The sequence below is a fragment of the Heterodontus francisci genome, chromosome 27 (genome assembly GCF_036365525.1).
Source record: "Heterodontus francisci isolate sHetFra1 chromosome 27, sHetFra1.hap1, whole genome shotgun sequence".
Taxonomy (NCBI): domain Eukaryota; kingdom Metazoa; phylum Chordata; class Chondrichthyes; order Heterodontiformes; family Heterodontidae; genus Heterodontus; species Heterodontus francisci.
In genome coordinates, this window is record NC_090397.1 from 32,328,189 (window position 1) to 32,345,865 (window position 17,677).

Consider the following 17,677-nt stretch of genomic DNA (forward strand, 5'->3'; position numbering starts at 1 on the left):
TCTCTCCACAGAAGCTGCCAGACCCGCTTAGTATTTCCAGCACTTTTTGTTTTTATTCTGGGAGCAGGTGTTCCCTCTGTCTCTCTTAAGGCTTCCACCATTGGTTGCCTTCCTTTCTTACAGCCTCTTTTGAGACTGCCACTGCTGGTCGTCTTCCTTGCAACCGCTGGGTTCCCTACTTACAGCTTATCTGTCTTCAGAAAATCAATAGCTTATTGTCCTGTTCCAATATACAAAGAAGGTTTCACACAGCCACCTGGGCATTCCATTGTACCCAGGGGTTAACAGCTTGGTGCACCTTCAGAACCACTGACTCCTTGTTTACAACCCAAAAGTCTGGAGGGTGAAACCCATTGCGTCTTCAGGTGTTATCCCTGCAGTCTCTGTTTTTTCAAAAAAGTCTTTGATCTGTGTTCTCTGTTGTCCTGGTAACCAAGATTTCTGTCTTACTCTTTAGCAGAGTGGATGCGAGGTCACCTGACATTCCAGACTCCATCTTAAACTCTTAAAAATCTCAATTTTTAAAGCATAATCATGTTACAAGGTCCAGCGTACAAAACACCTCCCCCGAAAAGTAGAAAATTCAATACAGAAATAATAATTTTTCTTACAACATAATCACATACAACCTTGCAAATATTTTCATTATTAACATTGTACACTTTGCACAGGTAACAACAATATTTTATAGTTCTGAGTTGTTTGCCTCCATTATACCATTTATTTAAATTCTGAATAAAGCATCAACAATTACATTGCTCTTTCCTGCAACATGTACAATCTTTAGGGGAAATGGTTGTAACATTTAACTCCACCAAAATAATCTGGCGTTCTTGGTTTTGAACTTTCCAAAAACCTTAATGGATTATGATCGGTGTAAATGGTTATTTCCCCTTGGTCATTATTAACGTTTACTTCAAAATGTTGAAGGACCAATACAAGACCTAAAGCCTCCTTTTCAATTGTGGAGTACTTCTTCTGGTACTTATTGAGTTTCAGAGAAAAATAACTGACCGGTTGTTCAATTCCAGTATCATCATCCTGAAGTAATACTGATCCTAATGCTACATCACTGGCATCAATAGCTACCTTAAGGGTTTTGCCAAAATTTGGTGCCACTAGAACAGGTTCATTTATTAAAATGGCCTTTAACTTTTAAAACACGATTTGACAGGATTCTGTCCACTGGATCTTCACGTCCTTTTTTTAAATAAATTCTTGTCAGTGGAGTTACTACTGTACTGAAATTAGGAATGAACTTCTGGTAAAACCCACACATCCCTAGGAATTGTAGTATCTCCTTTTTTGTTTTGGGGACTGGAAAGTTTATCACCTGAATTTTAGCTTCGCTAGGCAACACTTGAGTTTGACCCACAACATGCCCTAAATAGGTGGCCTTAGCCTTAGCAAACTCGCTCTTTGCTAGGTTTACTGCCAAATTGACTCTCTCTAACCTCTCGAACAGAGCCTTAAAGTGTTTAAGGTCACGATAACAACAGATAATCAAGGTACACAATGCAATTGCTTAGCTCAGCAATCACCTGGTCACTGAACCTTTGAAATGTGACCGGTGCATTTTTCATACCAATGGCATGACCCTGCACTGAAATAGGCCATCTGGGGTCACGAAGGCAGAAAGTTCTTCAGCTTGGTCGGTCAAGGGGACTTGCCAATAACCTTTCAGCAAATCAATCTTGCTTATAAAGACTGAATTCCCCACTTATCAATACAATCCTCAAGTCGTGGGATTGGATAATAGTCTGTACTGGTTACTGCACTGACTTTCAGATAGTTAATTATATTAGGAAAAAGAGGGTGGTCAGGAGCAATGTGAGCCCCTTGAAAACTGATAATGGTGATGTTGTCAATAAAATTAAGATGGCCTGTTTCAGTGTAAGGTCATGCCATTGGTATGAAATGGCAGACATGCTGAACAATTACTTTGCATCAGTATTTACAGTAGAGGAAGAGATCACCATGCCAGACATCCCAAGGAAAGTAACGCTAAATCAAGGACAGGGACTCATCAAAATTAACACAAGCATATTAACAGTAATGAAGAAAATAATGGCACTAAAGAGTGACGGATCTCCAGGACCAGATGGTTTTCCACCATATAATTTTAAAGGAAGTAGGTGAGAACATTGCAGACACCCTGTAGAATCTTCCAACATTCTCCTGATTTTGAAACCATTCATTTAGATTGGAACGTTGTGCATGTCACACCACTATTTAATAACTGAGAGGGAAACTAGGGATTGATAGACCAGTTAGCTGAACATCCATTGCCAAGAAATTGCTAGAGTCTATAATTAGGATAGGATGACTGAACACCTTGAACATTTGCAGCTCATCAAAGAGAGCCAGCATGGATTTGTAAAGGGTAAGTCATGCCTGACGGATCTGATTGAATTTTTTCAAGAGGTGACTGAAGTAGTGGACAGGAAAAGGTCTGTGAATGTTATTTAGATGGACTTCCAGAAGGCATTTGATAAAGTTTCTCATAAGAGACTTCTGGCCAAAATTGAAGCTCATGGAATTGAAGGCAAATTATTGACCTCGTTAGGAAATTGGCTAAGCTGAAGGAGACAGATCGTATGGGATAATATGGAGGGACTCTAATTGACAAAATGTAGCGAGTGGTGTCCTACAAAGATCTGTGTTGGGGCCTCAACTATTCATGATGGTTCATTAATGACTCAGATGGTAGAATAGAAAGCCAGATATCCAAATTTGCCAATAACACAAAGATAAACGGAATTGTAAGCAGCATAGATAGAAGCGTAAAATTACAAAGAGATATCGATAGATTAAGTGATTGGACAAAGTTGTGACAAATGGATTTCAAAGTAGGCAAATATGAGGTCATCCACTTCGGACCTAAAAGGGATAGAATAGAGTACTTTCTAAATGGTGAAAAGTTAGGAACAGTGGTGGTCCAAAGTAACTCAGGGGTCCAGGTACATTGATCATTAAAATTCTGTGAACAGGTACAGCGCATAATCAAAAAGGCTAATGGAATGCTGGCCTTTATATCTAAAGGGCTAGAATACAAGAGAATAAAAGTTATGCTACAGCTATACAAAGCCCTGATTAGACTATACCTGGAGTACTGTGAACAGTTCTGGGCATCACACCTTAGGATGGCCTTGGACGGAGTGCAAACGAGATTTACCAGAATTATACCTGGACTTCAAGGGTTAACTTATGAGGAGAGATTACACAAATTAGGGTTGTATTCCCTGGAATTGAGAAGGTTAAGGGCTGATTTGATCAAAATTTTCAAGGATTAAGTGGAACAAATGGGGTCAATAGAAAAGAATTTGTTCCGCAGCTTGGGGAATCTATGGCTCGGGAGCATAGTCTAAAAATTAAAGCCAGGCCTTTCAGGAGTGAAGTTAGGAAACATTTATACATGCAAAAGGTGGTAGAAGTTTGGAACTCTCTTTCGCAAACAGCAGTTGATGCTCGATCAATAGTTAAATGATGATAGATTTTTGTTAACCAAAGGTATTAAGGGATATGGGACAAAGGTATGCAGTTAGGTCGCAGATCAGCCACTGAATGGCAGAACAAGCTCAAGAGGATAAACGGCCTCTTCCTATGTTCCTATCTCAACTTTATGTAGCAGTATGAGAAAGTTTCAAGTCAGCAAAATCAGTCACCTTGCTAGAAAAACACAGTCCTGCACCAAATGCACACCTGAAATCCAACATATTGCAGTTCAAGAGGTATGTCACAGACCATGTCAACTGTGGTGTGAGTGCTCCATTCACGAGGCAACTGACCACAAATATAATCTTGAACAGAGAAAAAACTCAAAGATTTCTCCCTAATTCTGAAAGGAAATCAAAAAAACTCCAGTCTTGAATCCATTCTGAATTAAGTCTGACATTCTAAAGATTGCTTAGTCACCATTCTGGCAGCACTGGGACCATCTTTTTCCATACCACATTAAATCATCCCTGACCTCCAAACCCATCCTTAGACAGATAATTATCCAGCGATTTATTTTTTGTCAGACGTCTTTTCCATACAGCTACAACTCTGAGGAAAGAAATTTCCAGTTTCCGGACTAATTTAGCAGTCATTAATTCTGTACTTAAGTTCTACAATTCTGCCTTACAAGCTGCAAAGTCACTTTGCCGTTAACTTTGACAATTCTGGAAAATAATCAAGGTCCAACTTAATGACAGAATTTTACAGCCTTGTCTCCTTCACTTCACTCCAATTCAAGATTAACATTCAATCCTCAGTTCAGGTCACTTTTTCTTGGTAGTTTTAATTGCACGAGTTTGCCTTTAGTCATTTATACTCACATGAGGGAGATAGTGAAATGGAAGCGCTGCCGTAGGCCCTTGAAAGTCACAAAGGACTGTGGAGGAAAGCTACGCGTTGTCATTTCACAGTATGGCCTCTCATACTCGCCAGATGGGCATTCACATATGAAGCCACCAACAAGCAAATTAATGCAGGTTCCTCCATTCTTGCAAACTCCAGGTGCACAGCGGCCTGACCTGCTGCTCATTTCACAATGTTCACCTAAAATACAGGAGAGAATATACAGTGACTATATGGTGAATAATTCATCATCATCCCTAGAAATCATTGGCAAGGGCAATTGAGCAGTTACCGCTATTAGTTTTTATGTTGTTTTGCTTTCATCATATAGTTGCTGTTCCTGAAGTATTAACACTTCCATTTAAAGGCAAGACGGATCAGCAGCAACACATTCTCAGACTCATCTCTGCTGGCCCAAGCTCTCCCCACCATCTCAGCCTCTGTGATTTAATAGTAAATGAATCATCTATTCAACATTAGCTGCTATGCTGGTCATAACAACAGCTACTTCTCCTGTAGCAACTGTCGTATTAGTTCACAGGGATAATTTTCATTTTGACTCAAATGGTAGAAAGGCAATAACTCAACATAAACATTCAACATTAACAGCTATGAAGCCACAGTTTCAAGCTAATTCTTTACTTGATTTTACCAGTTACTAGAAATTGTTATAGCCAGACACAGTGATATTTAGAGATCAGCAGGTTTTGCGAGACTGTTTTAGGTTTCATTAAAATTACCAGAATATTCAAAAAAGTATTTATGCCCAATATGAGACAGCAGGATAAGAATAGCTGAACTACTGTGAACTGTTGGTTTAACCTGTGTGTCCTCTGAAAGTACTTCTGTCGAGGACTCACAGCCAGTTGTTTTGATCTGGAATGCATTGCCTGAAAGAGTGGTGGAAGTAATACTTGAAGATAAAAAAAACATTACAGGGCTATGGGGAGTGGGTCTACTAAAGAGCCAGTGTTGGCACAATGGGCCACATGGCTTTCTTCCGTTTTGTATCATTCAATGATTGTAACTCCTGGCAAAGGGATCTAATAGTGCTGTAATTCTGGTATAAGCTGACACTACATCTGCTGCTAAAATTAAGGTTTACATGGCTGGAACATAAATCTTTTTGATAAATTTTACCAATGGAAACAACTCTTCTTCTGTAACAGGAGTACCAACGAAAATTTGGGATGGAGATTATCTGCATCTCAGGAGAGGTAGTAAGTGACAATAGTCTGTTTTAACCTCATCAGCAGCTTGTGGGGCAATGAACAGTTTATGATGTCATTGCTACTGCTGTTCATTGTGTCTGAACTGTACTTTTGTGAATTATTTAAAAGAATGCTCTTTGTTAGAAACTTGACCAAAAAAAACGCCATGTCTGCATTTAATTCAGCCTGATACCAGCTGTCACATCCCAATTAGTATCATTGTCACAGACACGATCAATTGGGGTCTTCATTTTAAAGTGCCCTGACACTTCACCACTGCCTTTCATGTTTTGAAATCATTTGGCACAGATGGACAGGGTAAGCGTCATCTCTCTCCAAAGGGGAGATTAGCTATTATCCAAAGATGAAGGAGAGGTCTTTTCAGTTGCTTAAATTAACTCTAGTCCAGTGGTATTCACTCAGAGCCAAAAAAGGTTTCCGTTTCAGTGCCTAAGTGTTGAATGAAAAGAGTTAATGCAGAATAAATACACAAAAAGTCTAGAAACCCGATATTGGCTGATACATAACAAAAAGCCAGGAAAACTCAACAAATCTATGGTTTGTAATTATAAAAATGTAACTCGGACATTCATAGCACAGATACAAATGTAATGAATCCACCAGTTTTAGTTAAGATAAAGGTATTTAAAACTTTCTTCTTTATTTCCACCCTGCTTTGTGGATACTTCAATTGTGTGCTAAACAGGAAGGAAACTGGGATGCTGTGGCATCTTAGAAAATGCTTCATGTAGTTCTTCAGCAGAGGGTTAAAATTATTTCAATTGCAAAAAAAACTAACCATGGTTTGTAGTGCATTGTGTTCATCTTTCCTTTGCAAGACTATAAACACAGCTGTAGGTGTGACCAAAATACAGGGATAGTCTTGTGATACGAATTCCAGACTCTACAATTAGCGCTGGCAAGAATTAGCATCACGAGTCCTTTTTTTGGTGAATAAAATCTTACATAAAATCACACCTTTCAAACAAGATAAAGCAGTTTTGGTGACATTGTTAACAGTGCTGCAATTCTGATATAAGCTGACACTACATCTGCTGCTAAAATTATTTGCATGGCTGGAATGTAAACCTTTTATTTGATAGATTTTACCAATGGAAACGACACTTCTTTTGTAACAGCAGCACCAACCAAAATTTGGGATGGCGATTATTTGCATCTCAGGAGGGGTTATTTGCATCTCCCATCGAGTTTTCAGAATTTTGTTAATGGCTGCAAGGGCCATCATGACCATCATTATTTTCAGGACAGCACAAAAAACTCATTTTTTTGTAAACTCCTTTCAAAAGAATGATTTCTAAGACACAGATATTGAAGGAACTGTATACACAAAAGATTTATTTCCCTAAGCCACAAGGGACCTTGGTACTCTTTAGAAATTGTAATAATTATGGATATCCAACTGAATGCATTTCAATGGGGCCTCAAGTACGAGAATGTTCTTCAGTGTTTCACCCATGACGGTCACTTAATATATCAGCAGTAAGATAACTGAGGCAGTAAATTAATTCATGTATTGGAAATAGGGTAATGGAAACACCCAATAGAATTGGAATACAGTGTTGTAGTGTTGTGCTGGAGCAAAACCCAAATTTTAGCAGATCAAAAAATCATTGGCAAGGTACAAGTCCACCTTTTTAACACTAAAAGTGCAATTCCACAGTACCAAATAAATTCCTTATGTATAGCTACAAGGTGAAGATAATCTTTTTGAGGGAAGCTGCATCCATTTTCTTAAGTATGGTCCAAATGTGGTGTCAAAGATATTTCTGCAGGTTTGCATTGTGAGGACACCCTCCCTATTAGACTAGAATAAAATACATGCTTATTGTTGCATTGCCACTGTGGCAAATGCCCAATCTCCCATTAAGAGAAGAGACTGAGAGGAGGTGCGTCAATTTCTCATAAGATGGCCTAATAAATCAAACTGACTCAGAAGTCTGCTCCTGAGTGCCTCCTTGTACAGGCTGAGGAGCTACAAGTTGATAATCTACTTGTTTTTATAACCAATGAATAATACATTGCCTGGCAACATCTGAAGAAGCTTTCAGGAGCAATTTTATGCCCTACCATAAGTTCGATGACTTGCTTTTTACAAATGCCTAACTTGATATCAGAGCTGATCATAGCAGTTTTCCTGGGTTTGACTCATTCAAATGAACAACATGGCACCGGACAGGAGTACGGCCTAGAAATCAACCTTTATGCAGAATTGGGGAGTGAGAAGTGTTTGCTGCAGTGGGCTTTATAGGCATAAGTTCAAAGCAGTTTTTGGCCTTTACATTACAGTCCTGCTATAACTATTAGCAAGAAAAATCTACCTAGCTGAGATGCAAGTAAGTTGCTGATTGCTCTGTTACAGATCCTTCAAGCTGAAAGGGCAGCCCCACAGTTTGGAACACCCAGTTTCCGGGGTGATCTTCAGGTCAGGCATCCATTAAGCAGGAACCCTGAATTCAGTTAACCTTCAGAGAAATATCATATCGAGTATATTTTTCCAGTTAAGGACAAGAACTGAACAGGTCACTTAGGAATTTCTTTTGGAAAAATTGGAGGTGAATATACAAGAGGAAACACTACTTGATACTCATGCCTTTCTTTTTGCTAAAAGTAGTGAACAGAAGGAAAACATATCTCTTAATATTTTTCTCACATGCACAGCCTCGTGATAGTAACAGAACCAGTGCAGTGGGAAAAATCTCACTAGATGAATTAACTGAATAAACAGCAAGAACAATAAAGGTCACTAGTGTCAATCCCAATGAGAAAATGCCTGTACCTAGAGGCTTACACATTCTTCAGATCAGCATGAAAGATGGGATGGATAATTCTCATTGCGACCACAGGATTACAGAGGCTACTTGATGTCTTCCTCAGAGGTATGATGTTAACTTCTACTTAGTGAGGGTGACTGGATCATTCCTGAATTACAAATCTCCATCATACCTGCTGATTAATATATTTCAGGAGGAGGCAAGAAAATCCTTTTCATACACACAAAATGAATTTTAATGTTTTCTTCATCTACAAGTAGAAATGCAGAGAAAACTATTATGGACAAATGAATGTTGTGCTGAGACAACAGTAGAAATCTCCACAATTGACATGGCAAATTTATATGAGGAGCAACATTTCCCTCTTGTTTAAACAAACCAACTTAATGTCCATAATTCAGATCCCACCTTTTTCCAACTAATAAACTGGGGAACAAGGAGCTCCTCATGAAATACATTGCCAAAAATGTGTTTTCTTGTACAACCGCTTAAGTTCACATTTGTTGGTCTGAATAGGTGTTGATTCAGATTCATACTTCACAGTATTTGTTGATGGACTGAAGCAATGAGCACTGCTGAACATTATGTCATACTCCCGAAAACCATTTGGTAAAGGATAGTACTGGAGCCAATCTTTACTCAGTCTAACATTTATTTACAGAATGAAACATTACAAGCATACACCTCCTAATTCAATCACACCACAGTTTCAGTAAGTGTCTCTTTCTATGTGCTAAAGTGAAACCCTAATTAAATGCCCTCCACTTGCAAATAATTAAACACAATTGATATACAATTAACACATTGGACCTGTGACCACAGGGTATTCAGGAACAACTTCCATCAGGGAGTGTGCAGAGCTGTACCTGGCCATAATTAACAGGCTGATCAGCACAGACTAAACATAATGCACAATGAGACTTCAAAGGTTAAGTGGTAATTTATTCCATTTATTGTTTAATGGACTTTGCTGTGTGTATATTGGCTGCCACATTTGCTTGCGTAACAAAAATCACATTTCAAAAATAATTATTTGGCTGTGAAGTGCTTTAGAATGTCCCGAGGTCGTGAAAGGTGTTATATAAATGCAAGTTATTTCCTATTTCTTTATTTTAATCTTTTCCCCCTCCACCCACCACCACCCCACCCCCCCCCCCCCACCACAAGATCTTCAGATGCATTTTTGCATGTGTCCAGCTTGTTTCTGATAACAGAAATAACTTGCATTAATAATACCGTTCACAGATGTCCCAAAGCATTTCTCTGCCATTGAAATACTTTTGAAGTGCAGTTCCAGTTGCTATGTAGGCAGGCACCGCAGCCAATTTGCACACAGCAAAGTTCCGCATATGCGATAAAAGATCTGTTAATCTACTTTGATTGTGTTGGTCGAGAAATGAATCTTGACCAGGGCACCGGGAAATGCTATTTACTGCCAGTTGTTTGGAAAGCTTAAAGTATATTTAACAGAAATATTCAGTGCAAACTTACTTAAAAATCACAGCCTAAGAAATTAAAAAGCAATACCAACATATTTGTGCTCCTTGACCCTTACAAATGAATCTGTCCTTTGACATGCTTTCATTTTAAGCACATCAAAAACAACTTATAGCGTCACTTGGCAGATTCACGTGCAGCACTTGTGGCAGAACCTGCCTCTCGAGGATTGGCCATCAGCAGAGAAGACACTCCACCAAAATGGATTGTTTGCAGCTTGTCCTTCATTTTTGGTAGTTGGAAGGATGCCAACCTGGAGGGCACTAATTGGGGTTTCACTTGAACTCATATAAAGAGACACTTTCTCAATCTGTGGTGAGGTTGAGTTAGGTCAGGGATCTGCAACCTGCAGCTCTAAAGCCGCATGCTTCTTTAACACCTCATTTGCGACTCCCAACCTTTTCCTGTTGGATCACATTAACATGAAAAAAGCCGAAAAGAACTAAGAAATGTAAGAGCTGTATGTTTATTGTGGAGATAACAAGATCATCATGCTGCACTTTACAGTTTCAAATGATTATTTTAATAAAAATCATTATTGTTCTCTGTTGTTCACTGTTCGAGTGGTACAGCTACACCATGATTACAGATAATGCATTTGATTCAAGGAGCAGGTTTTATGGTTGCGACCATTATTGTTTCCAATGTAGCTGAGATGATAAACTATTCTGAATGTGCTATTAGATTTTTTTTAATCACGAGAATCAATAGCTGAAATAATTTTCTTAATTCTACACATCTTGTTTGTTTTACAGATGACTTTACTGACAAAATCATAGTTACAAAAAAATCAAAAAACATGTTAATTCAGTTAGGTTTATTTTAATCTTGTTTTTTTTCCTATTGATACATATATTCAACACATGTATTTTATTATTTATGCATTCTACCAGAGCCACTTGGCAATTTGCCAAGTATTTGGTTTGGAAATGCCAAATTTTCTCTTGCGGCTCCAAATACTTTTTATTTTAGGCATTTTTAAAAGAAAAATGGCCGTTCAGGTTAACAAATGGTTGCAGACCCGAGCTCGGTGTATGCTTGTAATGTTTCATTCTGTAAATAAATGTTAGATTGAATAAAGATTGGCTCCAGTATTACCTTTCACCAACTGGCTTTGTGCTAAATAATATGGTAGCAGAGAATGGTGCCTCAAAGTGAAGGTTGGAAACTAAGAATAAAATTCAGACAGAAGACGACAATCCCAGTAGCCATTGTGAGAAATAATAGAAAGCAACTGTAAATTGTTAGAACATTATTATCCTCCAATGTTCCCGGAGTCTGAGCCATGTAACTAGTAGAAGAATGAAGTGGATATGGGTTATGTCCCTACCAAAGAGGAAACAAGGTGTGGCCAATACAATGTATTGAATGTTTGCATCTTCAATTAGAGGTCTTGGATGAAATTTACAAGAAAGATGATCTATTAAATGCCTTTTAGGCATGGTCAGACGTTGACTGATGGTTATTCAATGGAGGAATATATCATGGACTTTCAGATTGTATAAAAGATTGAGGAAATTCAATTTAGAGATCCCTAGTTCAATACAAACATTTAAATTGCTGGATTGTGCTAAGGTGTCACATATGGACAGGTCGTGGTTCTAACTGGAGTTCAGTTTTCAGAGAGAGACTCCCTGTTAAATCAGATGTCTGCTGCCTTGAAACAATTGCTGAGAAAAGAGTCATTTCCTGCAGCCTTGGTGTAACAAACAGGACAATCTGCCGAATGGAAGACTCAATGATTGATGGATTTCAAAATGTTCCAGATACTGGAGCAGGCATCAGTACAATGGAAGAATTATAGACAGACAGAATGAGGATGAAAGTACCTTAAGCAGATCTAGCTATTGCAAAAGAAGACAGAATTGGAACAGCAATAATAGGCAAACGAATCCCAAGAATATCCAAGAAACAGTTAATAGGTACTTTAGGTGTGACTCAAAGTATCATTATGTGATGAACTGTGCAAAGCGGAGAGGCAGGGTTCTTGAAATGACATGACACAAATAATTCGGAGGCAGAAGGTGAAAGTAATGATGAATCCAAACAAATTGTACTAGTCACAAGGAATGTTATTCCGATGAATGTGTTAGTCATGGACCTATTGGGCTGTGCTGTGCGGAATCATTCTTGCACATCTACAGATATGTGGAACTGATTGGTTAAAATGTTATCTGGATTCACTCAGTACTGAGGATCCACGGAAGGTTACAGAATATAAAAGTACTACTTGCTTTAGGTTTACTGATGACAATGCATTGAGGTCACTAAAGAGTTGTAATTCCACTTGCTTGAGTTTTTTTGGTGAGGTAACAGAGAGTTGATGAGGATAATACGGTTGCTGTGGTGTATCTGGATTTCCAAAAGGCATTTGATAAAGGGTCACATAACAGGCTTGTCAGAAAACTTACAGGTCATGGAATGAAAGGGACAGTGGCAGCATATTTACAAAGTTGGCTGAGTGACAGGAAACAGAAAGTAGTTGTGAACAGTTGTTTTGTTTGGATTGGTGGGGGGCAGGGGGAAGATATATAGTGGTGTTCTCCTGGGGTCAGTGTTAGCACCATTGCTTTTCTTGATCTATATTAATGACCCAGACTTTGGTGAACAGGGCACAATTTCAAAATTTGTGGATGACACAACTTGGAAGTTTGATGAGCTGTGAGGAGGATAGTGATAAACTTCAAGAAGACTTGGGTAAGCTGGTGGAATGGACAGACAAGTGGCAGAGAAAATTTAATTCAGAGAAATGTGAAGTGATTCATTTTGGCAGGAAGAACGAAAAGAGGCAATGAAAAATAAAAGGGTACAATTCTAAAGGGAGTGCAGGGGCAAAGGGACCTGGTGGTATATGTGCACACATCATTGAAGGGAGCAGGACAAGTTGAGAAAGTTGTTAATAAAGCATATGGGATCCTGGGCTTTATAAACAGGAGGACAGAGTACAAAAGCAAGGAAGTTATGAAGAGCCTGTATAAAATGCTGGTTTGGCCTCAACTGGAATATCGTGTCTAATTCTGGGCACCGCACTTGGGGAAGGATGTGAAGGCATTAGAGAGGGTGCAGAAAAGATACACAAGAATGGTTCCAGGGATGAGGAACTTCAGTTACGTGGATAGATTGGAAAAGCTGGGGCTGTTCTCCTTAGGGAAGAGTAGGTTGAGAGACGATTGAATAGAGGTTTTCAAAATCATGAGGTGTGTGGACACAGTAGATCGGGTGAAACCGTTCCCATTGGCGGAAGAGTCAAGAACCAGAGGACACTGATTTAAGGTGATTGGCAAAGGAGCAACGGTAACATGTGGAATTTTTTTTTTTTAACGCAGCGCTTGGTTAGGATTTGGAATGCTCTGCCTGATGCAGGTGGATGCACATTCAATAGAGGCCTTCAAAAGAGAATTGGGTAATTATCTGAAGTGAAAAAATTGGCAGGGCTACAGGCAAAAGGCGGGAGAGTGGAACTAGGTGAGTTGAATTTGCAGAGAGCCAGTGGGCCGAATGGCCTCCTTCTGTGCTGTAACCATTCTATGATTCTATAAGTACGGATGTAATCTCTAGTGAGACACTTATGCTGTTGAGTAAACCTTCTATGAAAAAGGCACAAATGAAAATGGAGCACAATAAGGCAATTGTTTTTGGAAAGTCAGCAGATCTGCAGTTTACCCTGTCAGGACACTATTGTATCCCCTTAACAACATTTGGTGTTTCTCAGAGTGTTAGACATCAGATGATAAGAATCAAAGGGGAAAAAAGGCAATAAAACAAGAAATGCTGGAAATACTCAGCAGGTCAGGCAGCATCTGTGGAGCAAGAAGCAGAGTTAGATTTCAGGTCAGTGAAAAAAAGGCAAATTGTCTTAATTACATAGTACTTTGCTCACTGTACTTTGCAAAGCTAAAGGATGCAAGGTTGGTTGATGAAGAATATACAAGGTTAATAGAAGAGATTAGTGAGATGTGTGAAATCTGTAAAAAGTATTGGAGGACACCACCACGTCCTATTGTAAGCCTTTCATTGGCATGTGACTTCAATGAGGTAGTTGGACGAATCCAAAGACTTGGGATAAAGAAAGAAATATTTTCATTCTACATTTTATAGACCTGATAACCCGATTTTAATCTTTCTACAATAATACATAGTAAGGACAAAAGGGTGATTATAGACAAAATCATAGAGAAATGGATAGGGACCAGCTAAGTTTCTGACTGATAATAGAGGGGAATTTGCCAATGATTAGTTTAGAGACGTGTGAAAACATGAACATTATGGTCATGAATATCACAGCTGAAATTCCTATCAGCAATGGGCTCTGTGAAAGGAACCACACAGTGATCGATGAGATGCTGCATAAAATCTTAGCTGATCAACCAGACTGTAAGTTGACAACCGCCCCCTGGCATAGGTGGTTCATGCAAAGAATTCGCTTCAGATGGGTGGAAGGTATGGTCCCCATCAATTGGTTTATGGGCTAAACTCCAAATTGCCTTCTGTGCTCTCCGATTGTCCTCCTGCTCCAGAAGCTGTTACAATTAGTACCATTTTTTCTGTACATTTGAATGCATTAGAGGCAGGGAGATGGGCTTTCAACAAGGCTGAGGTCTCGTGGAAAATTCAGAGAGCTCTGAGGCATCGTATAAGACCAGCTGAGACAGCATTTAATCAAGAGATTAGGTGCATTATAAAAGAGAGGGTCATAGGGAATGGAAAGGCCCTGTTCAGATAATAGATTGTATTGGTTTGACAGTAGTTATCAATCGTGGCAATCAAACTGTTAAGGTTCATTCCTCACGATTAATCGGAATGAATTACAAAATCTCAGACTCTGAGCAGCTGATAAGTAAATGAGGTACCTTGTACCTCAAATGCTTATGCGTTTTGTGACGAAGGTCCTGAGGAAAGGTCCAATAACATGTCCATGTTTTGTGATGAACAGTGAATCATGTGATGGTTCATGGAAATTGTTGTGCGGCTGTTCAGAAGAACATAAGGCCTCAGTTGTGAAGGCTGTGCAACACATTTTAATTATAAAACTGTCATTATTGTCTTACAAATTAAGAAACTGAGAAAGGAAGGAAAATTTAGTGTTATATACATTAGCAACAGTGTAGCACCAGTACAGTACTCACTTTTTTTTAAAAAGTTATATACCAATTTTCTATAACTTTTTGAGCATCTATTTTCATTATCACTGAATCAAAAAGCACCAATGGAGAGTTGAAAATGTTACTTTAATTCCACAAACCACCTCAGCACTACACTTCGTTAAATTGAGATTGTACATTAGAAACAGAAGGTTTCAAGAGATATGTCTGGGGTAATTTTAATCTAAATCACCTGACAAGAAGCTGACTGGATTGGGTTGGCCACCCATTGAAGGTGTTCCTCCTATCTTCATTAAGGTTCTAATAAATAATTTCCCCAGCCTATTTTAGAGGTTCCCTCATACTCATGTCATTGGATAGTTAGGATAGTTAGTTTGGTCAGTGGCCAACAACTCAGCTAATCCCACTCTCCTGCCTTTTCCCTGTAGCCCTGCAATTTTTTTGACATAGTGATTCATGACAACGCTTCGTCAGCGCCGACGTCATCAGGATGCGCCGCGGTGCGCACATGCGCAGACGGTCTCCTGCCCTCTGCGCATGCGCTGCGGTCCGGCTTGCCAGGACCGTTTTGCGCATGCACAGATGACGCGGTACGCACATGCGCACACGGTTTCCTGATCTCTGCGCATGCGCTGCGGTCCGGCTTGCCATGGACGCTTTGCGCATGCGCAGATGACGTAATCGCGTTACGTCGCCTTCCTCAGGCAACGCGCCAGGTTGGCCTCTGCGCATGCGTCAATCTTCGGATATTCATTCACGCATGCGTCAAAGCTTCGGCGCGACTTTTTGAAAGTGGAAGGAGGAGAGGTTTCGTCGGGCATTTACTCGCATTTTATCTGAATCATTTAGTCGTTTTGGAGACTTGCTTCATTTTTATTAGACACAGGAGATTGTTCCAAGGTAAGTTGCCCTGCCTTTGTAAGTTGCTTTGAAAACATTTCCATTGTCTGGGGCACCGCATGTTCTCCAGTCCCTGTTGTGAGTTGCTGTGTGCAGGCAGTACATGTGCTGCAACCTACCATCTAAACGGTCACTTTCGTTTTTGTAACGTTTTAATGGAGTGCATTCTGTATTTCTTATCTCATCTCATGTTTCCCGTGTGGTCCCTTAATAGCCTTCCTGAACTTCAAACTTCGATCGTGGCAATGTCAGTAGATTCCACAGAGCAGTTCCTTGCCACCTTCACAACCCAGGAGTTCGAGAGTTATGACGACTTCAGCAGTAAACTTGAGATGTTTCAACAGGTAGCATGGTCTGCAGGCACATCCTGTGATGTGCCTTGTTACGTTTCACTATGTTAACAATGCTATTTAAATGCACTTTGCTGTTGTGCTTACAGGCAACGGGGAGTCTATTTAAAAAAGTGAGCACCCATACGCTTGTTCCTTGATGTGCATTGAACCAAGATTAGATTTGCAGTATCAATACATCTCGTCAGTGAGATCCTGTTCCCATAAAGCCACGCGCATACCGCCCCCGTGTCTACGGACTGCCTTTGTTGTGATTTCCTGGATAGACCAATGGCTGGGCGACCACCTCAGCGCAACCTCCTCTGGACTGCGAAACAGTCTTTTCACGTAAAACATGCCGTCGAGAAAACAATCCTTGAGACTTCAGGTCAGCTTTCAAGCAACGAAGGCAACTGGATCATGCTGCGGAGCTCGTCACGATGTGGAAAGGAACATTGCATTTATGGATGAATTGGGAATGCACATTGGGATGCGCTTGGGGGACATTCACCAAGAATAGACTGAGCTCAGAGTCTTGTGACTTTGCCTTCTTCACATGGACAATACAGTAGTAGAATAGCGAGCCAAGCGTTCATTCACCACAAGGCTCTCCAGGAACAATCTCTTTAGCTGTGCATAGCAGAGACTCGGCCTGTCTGTCTAACGGGAATGCTGGAAACACAACACTCATGTATCCATGCACAACAGTTCCTCGGATGCTTAATGAACTTAATAAAACTTCTCAATAATTAACCCCAGAATTGTTGAGGTTTTGTTTTGCATGCTATTTCCCCGACTTTGCAACTGCACTTCAGATATTCAACTGTGGTGGAGGGGTGGAGGTAGGGGGGTAGAGGGAGGGGTGGAGGTAGGGGGGTAGAGGGAGGGGTGGAGGTAGGGGGGTAGAGGGAGGAGTGGAGGTAGCGGGGTAGAGGAAGGGGTGGAGGTAGCGGGGTAGAGGGAGGGTTGGGTGAAGAGGGGGAGGTGAAGATGGAGAGGGGGGAGGGGTGGGGAGAGCAGGGAGGGGTGGGGAGAGGGAGCATGCAAAATGCAGGGACCAGACAGTTGCAATGCCTGAAGTACTGTGGAGAAGTAGGGGAGAAGCAACTGGATTGGGCATCCGCAGCTGGAGGGAACGGCTGAATGGAGAGGGCCGGAAGCGAGAGGCTGCAGAGAGCTGCGGGGAGCGAGTGTGCGAAGACCTTGGTGTCGCTGGGTCCAGGGACTGGCCGATAAGTCTTTTGCTGTTGTGTTTCTGGCGCATGCACAGAAAAAGGCACTCCTCTTCCGCTCCGCTGCTCCCCCCCGCCCCCCACTCTCGCCCTCCCCCCCTCTCCCGCCCTCCCCCCCCCCCTCCTTCCCTCCCTCTCTTTCCCCTCACCACCCCTCCCTCTCTTTCCCCCCCCCCCCCACCTCTCACGACATCCTCAACGCTGCTCTCCCCGGCCCCCGCCCTGCTCTCTCACTCCGGCCATTGTATACTGCCATGTGTTCGTTAGGTTTCC

The 17,677-nt window shown here is 40.7% G+C and overlaps 1 protein-coding gene across 5 annotated transcripts in view; it reads right to left on the reverse strand.

The window, feature by feature from the left end:
• Nucleotides 1-17,677, reverse strand: part of celsr1a (cadherin EGF LAG seven-pass G-type receptor 1a) — a 403,243-nt gene that overhangs the window by 164,811 nt on the left and 220,755 nt on the right. For all 5 annotated transcript variants that reach the window (XM_068059123.1, XM_068059121.1, XM_068059120.1 and 2 more), the window contains exon 4: nt 4,320-4,542. In XM_068059123.1, the coding sequence (XP_067915224.1) occupies nt 4,320-4,542 (223 nt within the window). The remainder of the gene's footprint in view (nt 1-4,319; nt 4,543-17,677) is intronic.